This window comes from Octopus sinensis, linkage group LG3 (genome assembly GCF_006345805.1).
Source record: "Octopus sinensis linkage group LG3, ASM634580v1, whole genome shotgun sequence".
Taxonomy (NCBI): Eukaryota; Metazoa; Mollusca; class Cephalopoda; order Octopoda; family Octopodidae; genus Octopus; species Octopus sinensis.
Window position 1 is genome coordinate 55,913,374 of NC_042999.1, and position 23,311 is coordinate 55,936,684.

Sequence of the window (23,311 nt, forward strand, 5' to 3'; positions counted from 1 at the left end):
ATTAAAATTTCATGTTAATTTAAGTTCCAAGCACCAGCTTAATAATGACAAAATTACTGTGCTAAATTCTTAATTATTTTAAAATTAATTGAAGCAAAAGTTGGATATTTCAGCAGAAATATGGTAATGAAAAAGTTAAATGTTATCTTCATTTTACTCTAACAGGAAGAATTAGAATCGGTTCGGAAAAAGCAGAAAAAGGACGATGGCAAATCACTTGAAAGTGTATCCCAAAAGACGGATGATGATTTAATGGGTAAGTTTCAATATAAACTATATTTTTTTTCCGAGTATATATTATCTTTTCAGAATTCGACTAAGCTCCTTAAAACTGTTGATAGCAGAATCTATCTAAATTCATAGATGAGAATGACATGTATAGTGATGTCAATTAAGTGACACCCTATTATTTAATAAGTATGAGTGAAAGAGGGTCACCATCTTGTATGTAATGACAAGAAAAGAATTTGTGAGACGGTTGTAATAAGTCATAACATGTTTATTACCGGAGGTAATGCGTTAACATAAAAGGTTAATTGAAGGAAAACTTGTAACATCAAATGATCATATTCTTTTGCAACCACATGTCTCCAAGCAAATGAGGCGAACATACGCGTGTGCAGGTGTGTATGTGAGTGAACCGACTCAATGCATATCGAAGAATCAACAGGCAACGAATGGCGCAAATTTAGAAATATGTTCCTTAATATAAGGGATGAACCGGAAGTCCCTGACTTCGACGTCAACTGAAAACTTCCAGAATGTTCGAGGGAGATTACTCTCGTTAAATCCCCTTTTTCCTTTTGCTTTCCTGCTTGACCGCCAGGATTCACTACATAACCCCCTCCTCAGACGAGCAGTCGATAAGCAAAATCATTGTAGTGATCCAGGGCAGCTACAAAGCAAAACAAGTAGTAAAATAGAAAACATCAATACATGCATCACGATAGATACTGTTTGGTGCAGTAAACCTTTAGCTACACAGCTATGCACATCAAACTAAATGCAAAACAAAGCAAAATGAAAATACAATGTGAAACATGCATGGGGAAAATGTTTGTGAATAAACGTTCTTTGTAAAAGAAATAGCAAACAGCTTGTTTTATAATACAAAGCTAAATATACATAGTTCTGGATAATTCTTGTGGCCAATGTACTGTTCTGCCACTTTTTGCGATATAAGGTTTATAGGTATGTTGTGTTTGAGGTGCATGTGGTGTTGTTGAAGTAAGAACGAAATCTGTTGACGTATGATGGTGTATCAGAATCTGGTGCATCAACTGGTTTGAACATTTGACCGGGAAGTGTCAAAGTGATGCCGTGAAGAAGTTCGGCTGAGGAGAAACCTAAATTTGTCTTAACAGCGGAATGGCAACGAAGAACAATTGGTAGGAATTCTGTCCAACGTTGCAGATCAGGAGTATGTGTAATGCAGCTTTTAACTGTCTGTGGAATCGTTCTATCATTCCTTTGGAAGTTGGGTGATAACTTGTCGTATGAATTCGAGGAGCACCCAACAGTCATGATATTTCACGGAATAAAGAAGCTTCGAACTGGTGTCCCCTATCAGTGGCTATTTTAGATGGGACACCAAAGCACGCTACCCAATTGGAAATGAACGCTTGTGGGATGGATTCGGCTGTGATATCAACGTCAATCAGAGGTATGGCTCCAGGCCATCAAGAGAAACGATCGATGCAAGTCAAGATGTATGTGAAACCATGACTAACGGGCCAGGGTCCAACAATGTTGATGTGGACATAACAGAAACAAGCGTCCAGTGGGCTGAATTTTCCGAGAGGAGCACGAATATGTCGATGGACTTTGTTGCGTTGAAACTGCAAAGAAGAATGTGTCCTACTGGCGATTATATGGTGCATGTTAGGCCAGAAGAAACAGGCTGTAGTGAGCTTTACTGTGACGGCTATGCCGGGATGCGACAAGGAATGAAGAGCATCGAAAACGGTATGCTGATGACGATGTGGAACAAGCGGTATAGGTGAGCCGGTAGAGGTGTCACAAATGATCCGCCCTTCAGCAGATGGAATGGGTAAGTATTCAAATCTGCAACAGGAATGTGGTTGGAAGAAGTGTCCAAAGAGTCCAAAGGAGGTTGGTCTCTGGCGATAGCAACCAAATCGATGTGTGCAGGAGACAAAAGTGAACACACAGGAAATCTGGATAATGTATCAGTAGGTATGTTTGTAGATCTGGCTATATGACGAATGTCACTGGTATATTGCGAGATGAAATTCAAGAGTCTGTATGTCCTTGATGAGTATTTATCGGACTTGGATTGAAGAGTGAATGTAAGAGGTTTATGATCTGTGAATACCATGAACTCCTGGCCTTCTAGGAGATGGCGGAAGAGTCTCACAGCAAGATAAAATGCTAAGAGCTCTCTGTCAAAAGTATTGTAACGCTGTTCTGCTGGCTTGAGTTGACATGAGAAAAAGGCAAGTGGTTGAGATTTCTGGTTGATGATCTGTTCTAGAATGGCGCCAACAGTGATCGTAGACGTGTCTACAGTTAAGGATAGTTTCACGTTTGCAGTAGGATGAGTAAGAAAGGAAACTTTAGCTAATTCAGACTTTACGGAGTCGAAAGTTTGCAAGGCGTCAACCAAAAGGGAAATAGATGCGTCTTTCTTCTTTGTGGATTTCAAAAGTTGTGTCAGGGGGAACAACTTGTCCGCGCTGTTTGGGATGAAAGTTCTGTAAAAATTTATTAACCCCAAAAAGTGACGTACTTGTCTCAATGAAGTAGGGGATGCGATTTTCTGAATAGCATCCACTTTAGATGGGAGGAGTCGAATTCCCTCTGTGTCTATAAGATGTCCAAAGAATTCCAATGAAGTTGTACCGAATACACATTTAGCTGGATTGATCTTTACATGATACACTCACAGACGTTGAAACAACTGAGGTAGATGTTGATGATGATGTTCATCTGTGTCGCTGGCTACTAGGAGGTCATCTACATAAGCAAAAACAAAATTCAGTCCGCGTACAACTTCGTCGATGAAATACTGGATTGTACTGGCAATATTTCTCAGACCAAAAGGCATAGATAGGAATTCGAATGAACCAATGGTTACGGCAGTTTTAGGTATATTTTCTGGGTACATCTGGATTTGGTGGTACGCACGTACCAGATCCACTTTGGAAAATATAGTGCAACCATGGAAGTACATAAGAGAAGTCCTTTAAGTTGGGTAGGGAAATGTCCTGTAATCACCAACGGTCTAAAATACGCTCTACCCTTCTGAGCTAAGTGTAGCGGAGATGCCCATGAGCTAGTAGAAGGACGTATAAGGCCAGGCTTGAACATGTGATCGAATTCAGCGCAAACTTTCTTGAGTCTGTCTGGCGCTAGTCTACGTGGACGAGAGAAAATGGGTGGACCAGTTATTGTAATAAAATGTTGAGTCGAGTGGACTGTCTGGGTAGGCTTAAATGATAGATCCGTTAACTCGGGAAATGAAGCAAGCAGAGTATGGAACTGGTTATTGGCAGCAACTACAAAAAAATGATGGGACGAGGATAGCAGTGGTAGATTCACATGCAGACGTAGATAAAGATGTGATAGTATCCACAAGTTTCTGTTTCCTGACATCTACCAGGAGTGAATAGCGGTATAAGAAGTCCACCCCAAGGATAAGATGCGGCAGGTCAGTGATGACAAAAATCCATTTAAAATCTCGACGCAAAGCAAGGTCTAGAATTAAATATATCTGACTATAGATTTTGACGGGAGACTGGTTCACTGCATATAAGGAAATACTGGATAACTGTGGCTTGTTAGAGCTGAACCGTAATGGCAAATACTGCAACTTGATCCTGTATCGATCATGAATGACCTGTTTGAGACTAGGTCCCTAATGAAGAAAGCCCGATTAGCTGAAAAATTGTGAGAGTTCTGACGTGCCCGGGCTCTCTAGGTTCAGTTTTCCAACACTTTAAAAGCACAAGACTTGTTACAACGACGTGCCTTATCATGAAAACGTGCGTGGTACCAGCACACCGAAGAATTGTTGGCTGAAAAAGTGTTATGTGGTTTAGAAGGGAAAGAATGGCTTCGCGAACGCTGTCTAACATGACAGAATTGAGCTATTTAGCATGTTAAACCATCGATAGCCTTCAACATGGCGTCTCCATTTTTATTATCAGGCTGTTGTCAAGAAGACGATGAACCAATAACCGAATCAGCTGCGGTGGGTCAGTGAGAAAATTCCATTATCCTGTCTACAGATGAAGCAATTTGATCTATAGTGTTGGTGTCAACCATATTCGCCAATATCGTCGGTACATTAGTTGATAAGCGGGAAAAAATAATTTCTTTACGAAGAAGCTGTCCGCAGGTGTATGGCCACTGGGTTCTCTGATACGCCTAAGAAATTCTGAAGGAGTTTTGTCACCCAGGTTCTCATCTCGTAACAATGCACGGAAATGACTTTCTGCTGATTTAGAATTTCTGCATAGTATTCCTGTTCTCAGGTCATGCTTTGTGGAAGATCTGTGATGATATATTTAACGGTGTCTGCTAATATGGCAGGAATGCCACTAATAAGCAGGTGTAGCTTTTGTTGAGCTGCTTGTATACCATGTGCTGTGAAATACGAATCAAGCTGTGCAAACCATAGCTTGGCATCGCTGTAGTAAAAATGCTATGAAAGTTTTGAGTGTTGGAGCTAAAGCAATACTGGATCCCAAGACATCCCAAATTTTAACTGAGTGACAAAAAAGGAACTTTTGAATATCTTAAAAGTTATATTCTTCAACAAATTTAAATTTAAGATTGATGTGTCCATATACAATCTTGTAGGCTTTGAGAAAGTCTGCTTTAATTCCATAACATTCCAGGGTATGTACCCTGATTTAACTGCATCAAATAATCAAAATAGATGAAATTCCTGTAATTTATTTCAGGAATTCTACAGATAAATTATCTTTAGATAAATTCTAGGTATTTCTCTTTCTAAAATAAAGAGACCAAACTTGAAAGGCATATTTCAATATGAAAATATATTATTTTAAAATTATGAGAATGCCAAGCCTCATCTTTCTGAGTGAAATTAAGTAGGCAGAACTGTGTTGAAACTTATCAGATAAATTGTGTCTGTAATTTAGAAGCCCAACCTTGTCATGCTACTATGTCACACTGATCCTGCTGGAAATTTATGTTAAGAGTATGAGTGTCTGCGGAGTACTCAGTCATGTACACTATTATTCAATGAAAAAATAGTTTGTTTGATTAAACAACTTTAATATTCATTGGCGGTGGTGGTGGTGATGATGATGATGATGATGATGATAACACAAGAACAATGATATTACTGGATTTAATAACTTTTTCTACAATTTTATTTTAGATATTCTTATGGGCTGGGACAGCCCACACTTCTTAAACAGCAATTCTGGTATGTAAATACAAGGGGTTCATATTGTGACAGCACATCCTTTATCAATATATGCCATGTAGATGCACATGTGTTTAACATCTCAATTGTTAATTTAACATAGATAGAGCCTTTTTTTTTTTCATTTAATCAAAGAAGAAGAAATATCATTTATAACCCTTGGCGGTCAACGTGTTTGATGTATGAATTTTTGCAGGTTCATCTTGATAGAAATGATGTGAACACGGAGAGAACTGGAGATGATTGTCCCTTTTTTTAAAAAATTTTTTTTTTCCTTTTAGATTGCTCTGAGGGAAAGAAGGGGCTGTGCTGATAGTCTTCATAAGCGCTTTAAGAGCAGTGAGATTGTTGCTTTTAACATACCACTTAAACTGTTTCAAGTTGGACCTTGCAGAAATGATGTAATCAGATAATCAGTGAAGGAATTCCAAAAAGCTGATGATCTAAGACAAAAGACTAAGGGAAGTGGTTAACATGAGATCTGGTTGGGTCAGATGTAATATGGGGGATGAGAGGAGGCAAGAGGACTGAGCCAGTAGTACCTGAGTAGAGACAGTAAGGGTCCAGGCAGCTTTGAGGAGTAAAAGCTATTATGGTAGCAGAGAAAAAGGTGGAGAGAAGAGACAATATGTCTAAGGGTCAGTGGTTGGAGTATGTTGGTGAGCAACTTTGTATCATTCAATCAGGATATTTTTCTCTGGATGTGGTCTTGGATGTGTGTGTGTGTAAGGCAACAGTTGTGGCAGTAATATTCCACTCTGTGTCCCAACAGAGCTTTATAGTGTAGTATGAGGGACAAAGTGTGATTCACCTACCTCTCAGTGGTTCTCTTGCAGTATTACCTTTCCAGCTGGGTTACCTTTGAAAGTGCCCTACCCACCTAACCTTTAGCCAGAACCTAACAGCAAATTAGATCATATCCACACACATCCATGCGCTGCAACCACCCTGAAGCAAAAAGACCCACACTGGCCCTACATCTGTTCATGTGGCCACTTTCCCTGGATTTCCAGTAGGGCTCCTCAGCCATTGATATCACTGACCCTATAGTTCCAGTTAACCTCATCCACACATATAAAAAGTTATTATTTATTGAGATGGCGCTGAGGAGAAAGGTCAGTCATTGAGACATGTTAAGAATGTGAGTTTCTTAGGAGAGTATGAGGCCTAGAAAGTGAGATATAATAGATATGACATTATCTATTATGCATTGTGTGGGTTTGGGCAAAAGTGGTCCACTGCGTATACTTTGCTAGTTTAAAGAACAGTAGGTGAACAAAGTATGTTGGTGGCTAGAGGTTGTAGTATGTTGATTGCAAAAAACCTTTATCATCTATAATATTTGCAACGGAAGCAACTCTCTTAAGTTCTTCTAAAATGATTGAGTTGTTTGTTTCCTGAACTTCTACACCACTTACGAGGTAAAATGCAATTGATTTTGATTAAAAATAAAGAAACAATGCTACTCACAACTCCTCCTCTGAGCATCTCTCAACTGACATCCGTCATTTTTATATCATCAGTCCACAGCTCATATTTCCTATCAACCATTCCCACTCCTGTTCACCACTCACTATATTCACCGCTAATATACATCTGATCACCTCCACCCCAGATGTTTATGTCCATCTCCCACTCTTCCTGATTCTTCTGTCCCTATGCTCTCTTTTATTCACTCTCTTGGACATATTACCTTGAGGTACAAACTGGCACCTTATCAACACTATGTTTATCTCTCTTTTGGACACTCTTCCAGTCACTCGTCGAAAATACAAGGTAGCCATGAATCTCCTCCACAGTTATAAACTTCTTATTGTTTCTCCTATATTACTTCAACCTAGTAACACTTTGCATTAAAGAAACCACCCTATCTCCTATTCTTCCTCCCAGTTGAGGAAACTGTTTAGCCTTGTAAGTTACAAGGCAACATCACTAGTGCTGGTGCCACATAAAAAAAAACATCCAGTACATTCTTTTAAATGGTTGACAATAGGAACGGCATCTAGTTGTAGAAACCAAGCCAAAACTGAGACACTAGAACAAAGTGTAGTCTCCTGACTCATTGAATCTTATTAAAATGTCCAACCTATGCTAATATGGAAAGCTGACATGCTGGTGGGGCGGTGGTACTGACAGTGAAGGAAGTGGTAGTGGTGATGTTGAGAACGAGGAGGAAAGAGGGAGGAGGAGGAGGAGGGGGATTTGAAAATCGAAGTAAATACTAAAAATAGTAATAAATTCCTTTATGTGATTTTATTATGTTGCTGCAGCCAGCAATCCTAATCACACAAAAAGCAGTGAGCTTGGCTTTAATATATTTGTTAGGAGCAATGTTTATGATGCTATATGTAAATCAACAAAAATAAAAATACTACATTAAAATCCCAAAGCCAAAAGCAATTATAAAACTCACATTGGAATTAAATACCATATTTTCTGGCTTACAAGTCAGATTTTTCAGAACAAAATTTACAGCCAAAATAGGAATGTCAATTTATACGTCAAGACTGCTTCAGAGGACTAAAAATTCCATGTGAAATGCAGCAGGATTTGGAAAGATTGTGATGATGTTTGCATGTTTACACTTTACATTACATCAATTTGTTTGCTTGAAAATATGGCAGGATCAAAGCAGACCTAAGAAGACATAGACTATACTGTCCAGAAGAGGTTCAATAATGCCAAAACATGTCTGTAGTTGTCATCTTGCTTCTAATAAAGATCAAATTTCCCCACTAAAAATAAAAATTCAGTTTCCAGTTGAATTACTTAATTTTTTGAAATTATCTCTCTTTTTTTCTTGTGAGTTGCTAACACTTACATTTAGGGTTTTAGTTGTTGCTTTATTTCCACCTAAGAAGCAAATTTCAGTTCATTAAAAATGTTTTTCCTTACATCATTCAGTACATCAGCAGCTACCTGAAGTAATGAGAATAGTTTGTTTTTACTGTTAATGTCAATAACTTGTTTGTTATTTATTGTTTGATTTGGTGGGTGGTGTTGGTTAAATATCAATGTTTTCTTTGCTCTTCTTACAGATTCTATACATTGCCTTAGTACCTTAGTTCATTCTAAACACCTTCTATATAATGTATCTACGTATTCTACACATTATGTCAACATCTTTACACTGTGCCTATGTATTCTACACAGTGTCAATACCTTCCATACACTGTCCCAACACCTTCAATATACTGTATCTACATAGTCTATGCACCAAATCAACATCTTCTACACCTTGTGTCAACACCCTCTATACATTGTGTAAGTTCATTCTACACACCTATTCAATACATTCTGTATACATTTCTTAATGTTTGTACCACTTACATATACAGTGTTATATTACATGCGACCTGCCTGGTGTCTATTTTCAGTTAATTCTAATATCTGTTCTCAGGTGATTTGGTACCTATTCTGGATCATTTTGTCCCTATTCTCAACTGATTTAGTATTCCACTGATCTGTTACTTATTCTCCTAAAAGTTAAGTGAAATAAAGTTTACTGGCAGGAAACATGATATTATGCTAACAGCAGATTTTAACTCATGATCTATGAGTAGATAGTCTATTGGTCATCCCACCATTTCTATTTATATAAAGCTCAAGTCTAGACAAATATTGTTATCAGTGTTAATTACTATAAAATGTGAGTGAAATATTAAAACAGCCTTTGATTTATCTTCAGTGCAACTGTGGTCACTATACATTTAAAAAATGGCTCTCTGTCGGTTATGACAATGTGCTCAAGTTGATTCAATCAACAGAATAGCCTACTCATGAAATTAACATGCAAGTAGCTGAACTCACATTTTACTCTGATTACATTTTACACTAATTATCATGTGGCTGAGTGTTTAGGGTATTAAGTTCATGATTGTAAGGTCATGTGTTCAATTTCCAGCGACATATTGTTTCCTTGAGCAAGACACTTTATTTCACGTTGCTCCAGTGCATTCAGCTGGCAAAAATGAGTATTTCAAAGGGCCAGCATTGTCACAAATTGTGTCATGCTGAATCACCCTGAGAATTACATTAAGAGTACACAAAGCATCACACTTCCCCATTTTATGTCCTAAAATCAACTGACTCCACTGTTAAATCCATCATGCCAACTTGTCCTTGATGTAACATATGAAAATTAATATTTCACTGAAGTCCTGATGAGTATAGCTATAACACATCATTAAAACTACACTTGAGTGGATTATAACCAACCATTGTAATATATTATTCCTCAATATTTTAGGAAAAACAGTTCTTACTCCTTCAACAGCTACAAGTAAGTACTCTTTTACTTGTTCCTTCTTTGGCTTTTTCACAATTTACTTCACAATATTAATCTACAATGATATTAATTTCCAAAGTAATCCTGAAAGTTTGAACTCACAGTCAGTTACTATGAATAAATGAGCTTTTTTCCTCTTTGAGCTCCCACCAGTATTCACCTATCCACTCCCCTACACTACGTGCTATCTCCCCAATGTAAGAAACAAGGCAACAACTTACGCTGGGGAGATGGCATGTAACATAGGGGAACAGATAGGTGAACACTGGTGGGAGTTCAAAGAGGAGAAAAGCTCATCAATGTTCTACCAACGTGCTCAATTAGAACATAGAGGCTCAGTTAATAACAGGAATGCTAAGTTATTATCAATGCATAGAACAAACATGACACTTAGACAGATTACAGAGGCCACAAACGTAGTAATAGACATAGCAAGCTTCAAAAGAAAACACGAATGAAACAATAACACCCACCACACAACACAACATGATGACTAAAGATAGAATGGGAAAGAAAAAGGACACAGATACAAACAGTATAGTGAGCAAATCCATATACACACATACAAAACACAGACATGTGTGCACATACACACACACAGATACAAATGCAAATGCATGGACAGATAAGGATACACACCCTAGAAAAACAGAATAGACTAAACAGAATAGACTAAACAGAACAGGAAGAGACACATGGGATGGAGAGTTGCTGAAGAGGTCACAGGTGGGTGACAAAAGATTTCCAGGCAAAAGATAAAAAATAATAACAATAATAAACAAATGGAGAACCATGTGTTTTTTTGGCAAAAAAAAAAAGATGACCATCCCCAAAATAATAACTTTCATCTTGTTTTCATTCTTCCTGAGGCTTTAATAACTACTATTTAAAAAATGGTTCATATTTCTATTACTTTCTCTATGTTTGAATCTCAAGAGGGATTTAATAAGTACCAGTGATATACTAGGGTAGATTAAACCAATTGTTCAAACACTGTTTTTGTGCTCATTTCAGAAATCCAGATTTTTTTTTCTGAAGTGCATCTAACAATATGAAAAACATCTTTATTTCAGCAACAACATTGTCATCACCAACAACACGTGAGTATAATCCCACATTGCAGCCCTCGTCTCAACATGTAAGTTGTTACTTTCTTCATCACACTTTAACCAATAATAATAATAATAATAATAATAATAATAATAATAATAATAGTAATAATAATAATGAGTTCAAATTTTGGCACAAGGCCAGCAAGTTCGGTGGTGGGGTAGTTGATTATATCGACTCCAGCACTCAACTGTTACTTATCTTATTGACCCTGAAAGGATGAAAAGCAAAGTCAACCTCAGTGGGATTTGAACTTAGAACCTAAAGACAGATGAAAATGCCACTAAGCATTTCACCCAGCATGCTAACAATTCTGCCAGTTCACTGCCTTAATGATAATAATAATAATTACAATAATAATCATTTCTGCTAAAGGCACAAGGCCTGAAATTTTGGGGAGAGGACTATCTGATTACATCGACCCCAATGGTTCACTGGTACTCAATTTATCAACCCTGAAAGGGATGAAAGGTAAAGTCGACCTTGGCAGCATTTGAACACAGAACATAAAGATGGATGAAATGCCACAAAGTGTTTCAACCAGCATGCTAACATTTCTGCCAGTTCACTACCTTAATGATAATAATAATTACAATACTGATAATCTTTTCTACTATACACACAAGGCTAACAATTTGAGGGGAGGGAGTAAGTTGATTTCATCAACCCCAGTACTCAACCAGTACTCTTTTTATTGACCCTGGAAGGATGAAAAGCAGAATTGACCTCGGTGGAATTTGAACTCAGAATGTGAAGATAGATGAAATGCCGCTAAGCATTTTGCCCAGTGTGTTAATGATTCTGCCATGTTGCAGCAACCCTGATAAATGAAAGACAAAGTCAATCTCAGAAGAATTTGAACTTTGAAAACATGAAGCTGAAAAAAATATCACTTAACATTTTGTCTGTGTCCTGACAATTCTGCCAGCTTGCTGACTTCTGTAATGATACTCTTTTACTCATTTCAGTCATTTGACTGTGGCCATGCTGGAGCACCACCTTTGGTCGAGCAAAAAGAGGCTGATAGAATAAGTACTAGGCTTACAAATATGGACTGGATGCTTTTTACGTGGCACCAGCACTGGCAGGGTCACCAAGTAACTTGCAAGACAAGAAATCTTTGAGAGGGGATGGAGCATTGGAGGAAGTGACTTTGTGTCAGATGATGAAAGCTTAGAGTGTGACAGAGAGACAGAAACTGGTGTCTTACTGTGGAGGAGGTACATGGATACCCAGAGAGAGAGAGGAAAAGGTAACAAGAAAAAGGATAGAAACGAGTGTGCTGGTGTAAAGGAAATACTTGGTTACCTAGCCAGAGGGAAAAGCAAGAGAAAGAGAGAGTGATCAAGACTGAGGACAGAAACAGGTGTGTTGTTGTAGAGGAGATACATGGATACATGGCCAGAGTGAAGATCAAGGGAAAGAGAGAGAGACAGACAGAATGAGTGTAAGAGAGAGCAGGAGAGAGATGGTGACAGAGAGCCAGGGTATACTCACAATGAACGGGGATCAGAGTAGTACATCCAACTTGCTGTTACTTGAGATCTCTGGGTGAGACTTGGAGCAGCTGATAAAACAAAAGAACAATGAAAAGTAGTGGTAGTAGTCCCTTCTACTAAAGGTACAAGGAGCTGCTTGATTACATCGACCCAAGTATGCAACTGGTACTTATTTCATTGATCCCAAAAGGACGAAAGGCAATGTCAACCTTGGTGAAATTTGAACTCAGACCATAAAGACATATGAAATACCACTAAGCATTTTCTCCAGTGTGCTGATAATTTTGCCAGTTCACTGCCTTAATAATTGAGACTGCCTTCAGTCATGACTGACCGTGGGATTGCACCTAGACAGTTACCCTCCCAGGCACAAGTCTGGGCAAGGTTGTTTATGGAAGACCAGCAGTCGCCCATGATTATCAGCCTCCCCTCTCCACGCCACCAGTGTTATCCAAGGGAGAAGTAACAGCAGATACAGCTTGGCACCTGTGATGTCGCAACTCGTTTCAACAGCTGAGTGAACTGGAGCAACGTGAAATAAAGTGTCTTGCTCAAGAACACAACATGCAGCCCGGTCCGGGATTCAAACTCACAACCTTACGATCGTAAGCTCGATGCTCTAACCACTGAGCCATGCGCCTTCACTGCCTTAATAATAACAGTAACAATACTATATTTTATTGAATCTTGTTTTTTTTACTTCTTGATCATACACTAAATGAATTTGTTAGAATCCAGAGCCTTAAGGTACAATTTGAAAGCATTTTTAAACATCTCAGTAGCAAACAAAAATTTATTTTATTGGGCACAAGGGCACATACAAATAATATAACACATCTCACACAAAAGGGATTGCAAAATATACTGAAGTGCATTGATAGATGGACAAACAAACAGGTTGGCAGATCAGCAGGTAGGCAGGCAGAGAGACAGATATGGGATGAAGCAAAGATGTACCACAGTATATTCAGACCGTTTAAATTTAGTACACTAAATGAACTACCAAGAAAGGATCAGAATCCACTATTTAGTTAGGATTGAGGCAACTCACAATTCCAATCACCTTCTCTGAATACTGCAATCTAGAATTTCTGAATATGTCCACAAGAATATTTGATGTTTGCCAAGATGAGAACGCTTCCACATCTTTCTGGCAGCTGAACTTTTTCTGTTTATATAAAATTGTAGTTGTTTTTACCAATAGTCTATCATAAGTGTTCTATAATTTGGGATAACATTTCTTCCTCAATCTATCATTTATCTTGTACTTGTTTCAGTCATTAGACTGTGGCCACGCTGTGCCACAGCCTTGAATTTGTACAGTATTCCTTTTGTTGTTACAGCATTCCTTCAGTTGTTAGCTGTTGAGACACTACATCCTTCAAAACATCCATGATTCCTGAAAGTCGCCAACAGTACACCTGGTGTCGCCACCCCCATTTCTTCAAACTTTTTCCCTGTTCAATTCCTGTGCATATTCTATGTGCATATTCTGTGCATATTCTATGTACTGCTTATGCAGTTTTGGTTACTTTTTCCATTGAGTTGTAGTGCACCTGAGCACTGTATATAATAAGATCATTATATATTATATATTCCTTCAGGTCTTTTTGCAGACCCATCAGGCTATTGTTAACAGTTTGGAGAGTTGTGAATCTTAGAAAAGCCAAATGTTTGAATGACTCTAGCAGCCTTCTTTCCTTTAGTCTAGACTTTTACACACTTTTTCTTTTTTGTCCTAGATGATTTCCAATGTTCTTCTAATCTTCATCTTTAGTTCATGTCCACAATATGATGTAATACTATTGCTCATAACTCCTGATTGTTATCAGTAGCTCCTGGTGCCTGTGGTATTGAAGGGTTCTCAGCATCCAGGAACAAAGACAATTTTGATACTCCTACCTTAATTGAAAATCAAAAAGGAAATTTTAAAATTTTATAACCCTTCACAACTGCTCTGAGAACTGCCCTCCCACTACCTGGCGGCTAAACATCCTTATAACATCCGACAATTCTTTGTAAATTGTTATTGAATCAAGGAGCACAATTAAAATAGTTCATTTTAAGTCAGTATTAGAAATGACAAACTTGAAATACTTTCCAACAAAATTCAAATATTCTAAATGACAGAAATATGTAAAAGAGAGAAGGCAAATACTGCTTCAACTTCTGTTTAAATTGAAACATGTTTTACTTTCCTATAAATCAGGTAATACCACTGAACATAAGAATTAAGCCTGAAGTTTCTCATTCCTTTCATTGCTTATAGATTATCTTGTTGTGTTAAGAAAAATACAAACATTTGTATTTATTTTTAATAAATACAATAATATATTTCACTATCAACCATTTTATCACTTTTATCTCACTAGTTTAGTATCATTCGACTTCTCTTTATCAGCATGTTTTTCTTTTTACAATATTTACATCTGCTATTCTTCCTCCAAAATAAACAGAAAATCATGCAACAAATCTACATTTGAAAAAGCCTGCTTCTTATACTATTAGTTATAGTACTCTAAATATCTTTATAAGGCTTGCATGAAAAGCATTCAATAAACATTAGCATAAAGCAGTGGTTCTTAACCTGAGCTGTCGTGCTCTAATTGGGGCATTGAGAGCACACAAGGGGGGCAGCATATGTCAAGTGGGTTACTGAATATTTCAGTAGAGTTGTGATTTTGCTTTAGAGACAAAATATTTAAACTAGTTACAATGCTGATATTTCAAACACATTTTCAAAAAACATCTATTATGATTAGAATATCAATTGAACATTGTATTTGTCAGAGAGCCAAAACATTGATTGGTGATGTGCCAAGGTCCGGTAAAATTTCATTAAATAAATCTCCACTTTCTTCAGTAATTTCCATAAACATTCAACATATGTCATTAGTCCATGGAAATATCTAAAATGAAATAATGCTAGATAGAATAATGTCAAGAAAAGTGCTGCACAAAATTAGCTTCTGTTTAACTAAAGTAATTGCTGGGTCCTTCCTTCTTCACTCCAAGCTTGAGAAGAAGACTTTTGTAAATGCCATTTGGTGAAAGTGGGTGCTGGGCAGAGGCATATATTCCAGGTGTTCTAGGTGTGCACTGCACACCCATCGAAAATGGCAAATTCATTATAAATATTAACCTTACTCATTAATTTAATCACAAATCTTAATGGGAAACTTTTGTTATACCCCTATTTGCAATTTAGTGGCATTGGGGGTGGCAGCATACCCAATACAACAACCACCATATGCCACTGGTACTGGGAAACAAATGGGTGAGAACCACTGTTACAAAGCCACCAGAGTAGTGCACAGCAACAGTTCTCATACAGCTGGCAAAAAATGCACTATTAAACTTTTTTTTTACCTTTGTATTGCTTGTTAATGCTGAAAGTTTCTTGATTGAATATTTAGATAATTAACTGAAACAGTGTTTCTGTTCCCTCTTTATCTTAAATCATTAAACAATTGACAATTGTGAATTAATACTACTGATATTCCATGATTGTGAATCATAAAGTAAATAACTGTTTTACTTTTTAACCATTGTCACTGGAACTGCTCTAAATCTTTCATCTTTTACTTGTTTCAGTCATTGGACTGTGACTGTGCTGGGACACTGCATTGACATGTTTAGTTGATCAAATCAGCCATATTACTCATGCAAAGTTTGGTACTTATTCTATAAGTCTCACTTTGCCAAACCACTAGGTTACAGTAACATAAACAAACCAACACCAGTTATCAAGTCAAGAGGGACTAAACATAAAGGCATGCAGATGACAAGCTTCTTTACAGTTTCTACCCACAAAAATTTACTTTCAAGACATTGGCTGGCCTCAGACTATTGTAGAAGATACTTGTCCAGGGTGCTGCACAGTAGGACTGAACCTGAAACCATGTGGTCATACAGGCTAACAGATACTAAATATAATAAATATTCTGAAATCACACCCGAACTTATGACAAAGAAAGAGGACACATTGAATAATAATGTCTTGGAAAGACTATGCCCCAAAACAAAATAGGATAGTCATGGCTGGAACACCTTCAGTCATAGATTTGCTTGATCAGAGATGACCTGACATTAAACAATAACAACTAATTTTAAAGTCACATATCATCATCATCATCATCACTTAACATCCGTTGTCCATGCCGGCATGGACAGTTTGATGGGAACTGGTAAGCTGGAGGGCTGCACTAGGTTCTGGTCTGATTTGGCATGGTGTCTATGGCTGAATGCCCTTCCTAATACCAACCACTCTGAGAGTGTAACGGGTGCTTTTTATGTGCCACCAACACAAGAATATTGTATATAGTGTATAAGTTGTATAAATTTGTATTAGAACTGTAATATTCTTAATCAGAAATAACAGAAGTTGATATGTTGATGATAGCGTTGTAGGGGACAAAAAGAAGTCAATACATTGAAGTTTCAACAGTGGTACATTCTAGCTATTATCTACAATTCCATTATTTTCATATTTCATACAATCAAGTTGTTTTATTATCTGACTATGAATCAGTTATTGACAGTTCACAAATGGAAAATATAATTATATTATTTCTTATAATGATATAATAATATATTTGTTATTATTTATACAAATCTGTTATTTGAGTGTAAAATTACTCCCACTGCAGTAGACGCAGTTCTGAGATACATTAGAGAGAGAGAAAGAGAGAGACTATGATGAAGTGACAAGGTTCCAATCCAATGGAACAGTAATAAATGAAGACATGTAGTGATTAGGATTGCCTACATATGCTTTATAACAGGGATGATTGTCTTACTAATATCACTTTCAACTTTTAGCACAAGGCCAGCAAGTTTGGGGGTAAGTTGATTACATTGACCCCCAGTGCTCAACTGGTACTTATTTTATAACCCCCGAAAGGAATGAAAGGCAAAGTCAACTTCTGCGGCATTTGAACCCAGAACATACCGATGAATGAAATGCAGCTAATCATTTTGCCTGGCACACTAATGATTCTGCCAGCTCACTGCCTTTGAGTGTCTTACTAATAGCAAGTCAAGATTTTTAAGGGTAAGAGACGATCTGATACATATCTTAGTTGATAGGGTCTCTGCCAGATATCCAGCCAATCACATATGAGGCGGTATCTGATGGTTCCTGGACTAGTTATGTTTAATAAAAAATAACTTATTTACCTCAGTTTTAACATCATTCCCTTTGAAATAATCACCTTGTGCAGCAATATACCGGTCCCAGTGTTTCTGCCACATTTAGAATCCAGCTTGAAAGTCATTTTCTGTAAGGGAGTCAAAGACCTTTTGCAATTTGTTCTGGATCTCAACAACGGTGTTAAAACTTTTGAGCTGCATTTTCATCTTGAGGAAAAGATGGAAGTCTGCAGGTGCTAAACCAGGCCATGTTGTTTTTGGCAAAAAACTCACAAGTGAGGAAAGCTTGGTGAAGAATCCAATTCTTCATGCACTGTAAATCTGATCCCTTTCACTGAATGTCCACCCTCGAACACTTCAAAACGTTGCAGTAGAACTCCATTGACAATCTGGTCCTGGGGGGACGAATTCTTGATGTGCAATACATTTCTGCAGTTGATGCTCATGGCAAGTCTTCCAGATTGCTCATTGTCTTCCAGGTTCATTCTTCCACCTTTAAAGTGTCTGTGCTACTTGAAACATTGTGTACAATCCATTGTGTAAGCTTGCCAAAGCATGCTCAATGTCTCTGTTGAAGACTTCCCAATTTTAACACAAAATTTCACATTGGCTGCTTGTTCCTGTCCATGACAAAAATCGCAAACTACAGCATACATGTGATCATAAAAACAAAATTTTCACAACTTGTGAAATAAACACAGTGCTGTCACTTGGCACACTGCCTCATGGAGGTCACTGCTAGCTCTCACTGGGCACACAATCATGGGCTGCCAGCTGTTGGTACGCTACAGAGCTAGTCTAGGAATTTTTTGATACCACCTCATAGACAGTATTTGTCACACAGTATTGTCTACCATTTATACAGGTGACCACTGAGGTAGGCAAGCAACCATTGACATATTCAGGAATAGACATGTAGCCACTGAGACAAGTAACTACTAGTGTATAGGTGACACTGAAGTATATAATGGTTGATGATAATATTCCCAAAGTTTCCCTCCCAATCATTTGACAGAACATGTGCAAAACTTCAGTGATAGTTGATATTTTAAGATTGATATTTTCCCTTTTGTTGATCAGACATGTCAATATGGTTGTTTAGCTATAAGATGGATTTTTGTTTTTGCATGCAGTTGGTTTCCTCACAAAAAGTTATCCCACCTACATTTGTAAGTCAATGTAAATAATTGCTGTTATTTGGTTCACTATTTTGATTTTCACTAAATTTTTGTGCATTGTTTGAAATGAAAGAAAAAAAGCTGTCCAGTTGACGAGAATAAGAAAATGGTATGGTTCAAAAGCAAACCCTGTCCTTTCATTTAATATTAATCATTCATTTCACTCAAAATTAACAAATAACAAATTCAATCAAAAGAAAATATACTTTAACAAATTTTTTTGGCAGGATTTTAACTATCTCTGACTGTATTATCATTTTCCAAATGAATCAAATAAATGCCATCATATTAATTTTTGACAAATATATAACAAAGACACTTACTTAAAATGAAGGAAATATAACAAAAAATAAACAAAACATCTCTTTTCAGAAACCTCTTTGAAAGAACATAAAAGTACAGCCTCAAATACACGTAAGTAGATTCCAAATTGAATTCTTTTTCTTTTTTTTTTTAGTGCAGATGGTTAAGATACATCACTTTAAATAAGCTCAGTAATCCAAGCTGTAGAGAAGCTCTCACTTTGTAAAGTGTGTGTAAGCAATAAGAACAACAGTCTAACTATCAAACATTTCATTAATTTGTTGTATTTGGATCAAGAACTAATGTGGGTATGGCTTTGACAAGGATCACTTATGCACAGTTACACTACATAAAATGAAGTTTCCAATGGCCCATTAACATAGTAATTAGAGACAGAACTATATTAGAATTAACTAATTATTTTTACAAACTAGAGTTTGATCTTCAGTAGTTTTAAGTATGAATTTGTCTGAATTGAAATGTTTACATAAATCTAATCAATATTTTCATCTGAAGACTGAACAACTACATCATTCAAAATAATATATTTGTGATTGTAAAGTTGAATAATTATATGTACAATGACTTGGTCACATTATCAGTAGCCTTTCAAGAATACTGGATTTCAGATACTAAGAACAATAATTTTGTACATTATTTACATTTGACGGATATTTGTCCTCATCTTGTTTGTTGTTAACACAGCATTTAGGCTGATATACCCACCAGCCTTCATCAGGTGTCTTGGGGAAATTTCGAATCTGAGTTCTCATTCCTAAGGTATTTTTTGATGTTGTTGTTATTATTATTATTCAGGTCACTGCCTGGAATCTTAGGAATAAGAACCCAGGTTCAAAATTTCCTCATGACACCTGATGAAGGCTGGAGGGTATATCAGCTGAAACGTTGTGTTAACAACAAACAAGATGAGGGCAAATATCCGTCAATTGGAAATAATGTACATAATTCCTCATCTCTTAAATATAGAACTGAATAATTTTGTACTTTAGTAGAATAATAATTGCAGCATCATTTCTTGTACTTAAAAATCTACTTGTTCCCAGTTTCAAAACCAATTCATTCTTATATTTTTGTTTCACTTTCTTCATTACAGAGAACAGCAGTAAATCAATGTTTGTGGTCTTTGACGATCTAAATAAGTCTGAAACTGATTCTAACACTGGCACTTCAAGAACCAATGAGTGTTTGGGTCCCAAACCACCAGTGTTTGTTGTACCCACCCAAATAATTGAAGATGGTAGCCCAAAACACTCATGTAGTAACAGTAGTTCCCAGCCTGGGGATCATTCTCAACAAAAGCTTAATTTTAAACCATCTCTCCACGCACCAATTCCAAATACTACTGAAGATGTGACTGCAGATCCATTTAATTCTTTACCTGAATCCACTAGAAGGAAACAAACGCCACTTTCCCCAGTTCAAAATATTTCTCCTTTGGATATCTCCGGAAGTAAACCCCCTTCAGATGTTCCTAAGCAGCAGACTTTAGGAAAACCATCTTCAAAAACATCTTCTGTTGATCCATCTTCCATTGACCAACATAGGAAGCAAAGTACATCATCTACAATGGCAACTGAACTAGAATGCAAAGATGGGAACTTAGACAAAGCAGAAAATCTGCAAAATGAAATTCCTCCAGCAATTAAAACCAGTCGAAGAAGTCCAACTGACAAAGATGAAATAACTGAACCAAAATCACCCTATCAAATAAACTCTGCTTATGTGGAATCTCAAAATAGACCAGCTGCAATTATTTTACCACCTATTAATGTAAATTCCAGCAAAAAAAGTGGCCAAACAACCAACTACATTGCCTTGAAATCTCCTCGACAAAGAAGCCCTGTGGGTTCAGAAAATATATTTTCTGGTGTTGATAATAATGAACGCAGAAAAAGTTTCATAGAAGATAAAATGTTTGATTCGCCAACTCAGAAAGACCCTGGAGCTCCGAGATAATGTATTACATCAGAAAATATCATTGAAATATTCAGATATCATCTTTACTAAAAATAACTTTTTTTAAGAATTTTTAGTTTAGGAAAATAACACATCAGATAATTAATAAGTGACAATTTTGTAAATAAGATATATTTTTCTCTTAAGAAATGATGTACCTTTATTGTTCTTCCAGATATGTTAATTCAAAAAGGTACTTGAAAAAGGGTTTAATCTTTACTATGCCACCTACAGTACACATGGTACGATCAAAGTATTTCTGTTTTTATAAATATCAATATTGCATCTAGAGATAAATAGGTGCTTTGTCAGTAAAAAATGTACAAGAATATAAAGAATACTTAAATGAATTTCATACTGCAAGCAGTGGTTATTTTGTGTCTCATAAAATGAAGTAGTAGAAATGTCAGATAAAATTTTTTATAGGATATAGTTATATCTCTGTTTCTGAGATCAAATTCCAACAGGATTAACACACCACCACTGTTAATTAAATAAGTGCTAGTGTAGTCATAACACTAGGTTAATTAAAAATCAACAATACCCCACTAGTTTCCAAAACTACTTGTGACCTTGTGCTAAAAATTAAGTTAATTACAATAAGATGTGGTCTTGGATCTATGTAAGAAATTATTTTGGCAACAATAAAAGACCTATTTTATACATACAAATAAGTCTATAATCAACCAAATTAATTATTCTAACAAATCAACATGTTAAGGAGTAAAATAATTGCGCAATATTTAAATGATTGGTTATTCCAAGATTTGATTGCTGTTTTGGTTAACAGCACATAAGATTTGAACTTAGCATTGGAAACAGAAGATTCTTTCATCAATAGTGCTTCTATTTCTTACAATATCACACTGTAACCCCTGACAATATCCATTTACAGCTATTGAAGTTTGTTTCTATCAAGAACATAGCACATTGCCAGTGCTGAGAAATGAACTGTTGACCTCCCTATCACCAGGCCAGAACCTTAAACACTTGGTCAGCTCCTTCAATCATAAAATAACTATAGGAATACTATTTTCTCCAATTCAACACAATTCTCCTTTGGATATCTCTGGAAGTTTCCTCCAGATATTCCTAGTAAACAGATATTAGAAAAAACACCTTTTAATCTTAATACTAATAGACAATTGTAGATTTAATTAAATGTGCGGCTTCATAAAATAATTGTATCAAAGCATTTTTTTCTCTGATCCTAAACATTTTTTTGTTTTCTCTTTGTTAAGAAAAAGCACATTCCCACCTTCTCGCTTTTCATTTAATATTTTCTTTTATAATGTTAAAAAAGTATTTGTATGTTGTCTTAATTCCTATGATTTATTCTCAACTCTATCGTTCAGAATCTTATGTCCTAACATGAAAGTTTGTATTATTCCTATATTTTGTATATATTTACTATTGCCAAAGTGGTTACAGATATTTTGATAATTGAAAGGTTATTTGGAAAATGAATCGTTTTTATATTTAGTCACATCTTTTTCTGGTATGTAAAAAATTCTCATGTTATTTAGATTTGTTTATGATGGGTGAGTTATCATGTATTGTGTAACTCCGGAAGATCAGTTTAGTTTTATTTAGTTTGGTGCCTAATCTTTCAGAGTGTCAGTCTCCTCCTCCCCAGGGTCACCTTTGCTATTCACTTTTCTGGGGATGATAAAATACAGTAAAATACTGATAATGATTCCATAACAATATTGATATTGTACCTAATTAAAAGGGATCAGTATTTAGAAGTATAACTTGACATGTTTAATAAGTCTTAATTGAATATTTTCTCATTATTATCATGCCATTTACACCTACCAAGAAATTATACTTTGTCATTAATATGATGTGCATTTTAGAATCATTTATTAAATATTCATCAGTACAGTTTCTTATAAGATATACCAAATCCCTTTGAAAAGCCATGTTATTAATCAATTTATCTCTTGCATAGAATATGCTTCTAGTTATCAGGATTTCATTGAGTTACCTATATAAAATTCATAATAAATTTTTAAGAAACTTTTTATCTACGTTGTGATAGAATCAGAAAAGATTAAATTTTCAGATGTGTGAATTCTGTGATCATAAACAAATTTCACTTTAATAAATTTGTTTACCTTTTCTTTTGAAACTGTTTACGTTGAATAAATGTTATTCTTACCCATATTTCTTTGCACTTATTTTTCCTCGCATATGTACTTTATATAAACTAAATTCTTTCTCAAAAGAAATATGAGTTTTCAAGCAACTTTATGCCAGTGACAGATCCAGTAAAAATTAACAAAATAAGAATTGATATTTCTAAGTAAAGATTGGTTTAAGGTAATATAGATTAGAATTAATATAAAATTATGCTAGAATACCAAATTGTTTAATACTCTTT

The 23,311-nt window shown here is 36.1% G+C and overlaps 1 protein-coding gene across 1 annotated transcript in view; it reads left to right on the forward strand.

Moving 5' to 3' along the window:
• LOC115209457 overlaps positions 1–22,033 on the forward strand; it is a 72,880-nt gene extending 50,847 nt beyond the window's left edge. Inside the window, exons 9-14 of the mRNA XM_036501649.1 lie at positions 166–256; positions 5,372–5,419; positions 9,669–9,701; positions 10,781–10,807; positions 19,018–19,059; positions 20,063–22,033. Of these exons, the coding sequence (XP_036357542.1) occupies positions 166–256; positions 5,372–5,419; positions 9,669–9,701; positions 10,781–10,807; positions 19,018–19,059; positions 20,063–20,925 (1,104 nt within the window). The 3' untranslated portion in view covers positions 20,926–22,033. The remainder of the gene's footprint in view (positions 1–165; positions 257–5,371; positions 5,420–9,668; positions 9,702–10,780; positions 10,808–19,017; positions 19,060–20,062) is intronic.
• The last annotated feature ends 1,278 nt before the right edge of the window (positions 22,034–23,311 follow it).